General features: G+C 34.8%; 1 protein-coding gene across 1 annotated transcript; it reads right to left on the bottom strand.

The window, feature by feature from the left end:
- Positions 1-88: 88 nt before the first annotated feature.
- Positions 89-626, bottom strand: LOC109221252 (the record flags this gene model as incomplete). The annotated part of the gene is made up of 2 exons (XM_019385713.1): positions 346-626; positions 89-285 (listed from the first exon to the last, which is right to left on the bottom strand). Coding segments are annotated over exons 1-2 (478 nt in total), but the record flags the coding sequence as incomplete, so codon positions are not given.
- Between the last annotated feature and the right edge of the window lie 2782 nt (positions 627-3408).

Consider the following 3408-nt stretch of genomic DNA (forward strand, 5'->3'; position numbering starts at 1 on the left):
TTTAATCCCATGAGGAACTGAATAAGTCTTCTATCTTGTTCAGCCTTGTGCATATTCTCCTTAGCCCCACAAGTGCACTGACAACTACATTGTGACTTAGCATTTATCATGCTTAATTCCTCCCAGAGCTTCTTCATTTTCGTATTATATCCGGTAACATCCAGGACTCCCTGAGCTGAATCGTTGATTTCCTTTTGGATTTGATACAACTTAGTGCCATTACTCTGGTAGTACCTATCTTCCAATTCCCTCCAAAGTTCAAAAGCATTGTTAGCGTACTCGACACTGTCAGCAATTTCCTTGAACAAAGAATTCAGAATCCATGAGGTTACAATATCGTGTCACCTTTCCCACTGACGAAATTGTGAAGAATCCAGATCTGGTGGCTTGTACTCACCAGTGATGAATCCTACTTTATTTTTGACTGAAAGAGCTCTGAGGACGCTCCTTCTCCAAGATCGGTATCCGACGCCGTTGAACGGAGCTGTCACCAACATCGCACCAGGATTATCCGATGGATGCATGTAAAATGAGCAGCTTGGATTGACTCCGGGGTTAGTAGCGGCGACGTGGGTTAAATCACTTGATTCAACTCCAAAATCATTGTTTGGATCAAGGATAGCCATGAGAATCAATGTCAATTTGTCAAAAATGAAGCGAGAAGAAGAAAATGTCGGATCGAGAAAATTGGGGCAAAAATGGAGACGGTGACTGTATCTTTAGAATCCAAAAAATTGAGAAACGCTACTAGAAAATAGGCCTATTGGAACAGTTTTCCTGGAACGGTTTTAAAACCGTGGCAACAGACTGGATATTGTAACGGTTGTAACCGTTACAATAGCATTTGGATGAAACCAGCACAATTTAGATACTAAACCGTTCCAGTTGACACTTAACCGGTACCATAGGTATTTTTTATAGGAACGATTTTATAAACCGTCCTAATATACCTATTTATAGGAACGGTGTTTGAAAATTTTGTTATTGGATTAACTTCCCAAAGTCCTAAAATCCATTTGTTTCACTCGAAGGAGATGAAGAACATAGGAATAATTAAAGGTAGCGATTACAGGTGAAGAAAATATTCCAATCGCGAGAAATTTTCGACCCAAAAGGCAATCTGTGAGTAATCATTTTCAGGTAATTTATTTTCTAATTTGGGAATTATCTTCTATATTATCATTTTTTTTTCTTTAAGCATTATGGTGTGAGCAACGTGAGCTTAATTTTCATTTGGGTATGGGTAACGTGTGTCAAAATTTATTTCAGTAAATATTGTGAATTCTTATGTGAACTAAATTTCTCCGGAAAGTTACATTGAATTTTCTGTTGCATGAGCTATTAAGATGGGTAGTTTGGGTTATTGACTCTAATTGCATGAGCTATGTCATTGAGGTACATCCCCTGCAATTTTGATTATAGAATGTCGTCTCCTTGTTTCGATAAAAACTATCCTCAATAGCACGCAATGCACAATTCCTGTAACATCTGTTGTAATGCTAAGCCTTCTGGTTTAGGGATCAAACTCTATAAGAAAGGTCTCCCATATTCAATTTGAGCTATTTTAGATCCTCCGTAGTTTGACTAACCTACTATATATGTGTTCAACTAGTTAATGTGTCCGCGCTTTGCACAGTCGGACATAATTTCTTTACAAATTTAATTGATAGAGAATCCATAATGTCGCATGTGCTTGGGCCAGGACATGATCCCCATCTGATGTCTTTCCTTTTAAAGAAAGATGCAAATACATGGTTAGTGAAGAGAGGACTACTCTATTGTACAGTTTTGCTGCTATTAACAGTTAAGATAGAAAAAAACAAAAGGAGTAAATGAACTATGATATAGTTATACAAATGATCATATGAAACTACTTTTAACCTTGTAAACTTCCTTGGCTCCAAAACAGAGGAATATTACAATAGATTCCTCAAAATATTGCAACTTCTTTTTGTTGTCTTTTACCTGTGTGAATGTGCCTCGGCTAGTGGAACACAAAATCTGATTTTAGCTTAATGGATCTCATGTATGGTATGATGTATCAGTTTGTCTTCGATTTTCTTCTACCTTCTTTCCTTTCTTCTTACTGATTATGGTTTCTCTTAACTAGTAAAACTATAGAATAAGTTTTATAACACTTGTCATGTTAAATGCTTTTCGTTCTTTTACTTTCTATTATTACGTTATGTCTTTTTAATTTGTATAACAATGTACTTGCTCTTATTCTGGAGTAACGATGAAGTACAACTGGAGTTCCGAGATACATGGATAGCTGGCATGTTGTGAAGGAAACTGCAAGGTCAGGATAAATTTCAGCCTTATTTATTGCTGATGCACTTGATTGGCATCAAGCATTGAGTTTCTTTATATTGAACTGTGTTCAGAATTTAAATATGTTCATTGAATGCTCTTAATTGTGGCTGACAGTATCAGGGAATCAAACTGAGAATAAACAAAAGCCAAAGAAATTCTCATTCCTTTTTATTTATTTTTCTAAACTATACTGTAATTCTCTTTTAAGACCGTTAAGTTTAAAAGGTATCCAGTCTGTATCGAACTCTTTAAAAGAATACTTAATACAAAAGGATATGCATGGGGAGCAAATTACATGCTTCAAGTTTCCTAAGTCCTCTCTCAATCCTTATTTTTTTCCCATCCCGTGTCTTCCCGTCGTCTAATAAGAGAAGAAAGTAGAACCCCCTTCGTTGGCAAAAGTACTCCTTAATTTTTCCCCTCTTGTTCTTTTCTTTCACATTGTAGAAACTGGTAAACAAATAATATGAAATTTGAGTGAACTTTCATCATTTAGTTATTGAAGAATTTGTAAATTATACATTTGATTGTTTCTTATCACCAACAAAAGAAAAAAAAAGAATTACACAGTTGAATGTTGGAAATTTTGTGATTTCCTAATGCTCTGCAGAAAGAAAAATTCAGACCTTGAAAGATTAACACAAACTCAACTTGAAGAAAGAAATCTAAAAGTTTGTCATGATTTAATGAGGTAGTTCTTAAAATAAACAAAATAGATTTATGCCACATTACAGAAGTGTTCAACCTTGGAAGAAGGTATAGTTCTTGGTATCCCTTATTGAATCTTCATGGTGTAAATTGGAATGGTGGATTATAGTGAAACCCTGTTATAGTTCATTAAATCTTATGTACAGATAGTGTTTTTCTCCTTCTTTATATCTCCTTTTGCTATCTTTTCGGATGTAACTACAACACTTTCTTAGTGGTGGCTTCTGACATCAATAATACTTACCATTTCAAATAAAAGTTGTATACCATATTTTCTATATAAAAATAAAATAAATAAACCTGATTTGCTAATTACCCTTAAGTCTTAATCCACATCACCAAGTTAGCATCCACTTGTGTAAAATGTTATTGCACTTATAGTGTAAG

The sequence above is a fragment of the Nicotiana attenuata genome, unplaced genomic scaffold (genome assembly GCF_001879085.1).
Source record: "Nicotiana attenuata strain UT unplaced genomic scaffold, NIATTr2, whole genome shotgun sequence".
Classification (NCBI taxonomy): domain Eukaryota; kingdom Viridiplantae; phylum Streptophyta; class Magnoliopsida; order Solanales; family Solanaceae; genus Nicotiana; species Nicotiana attenuata.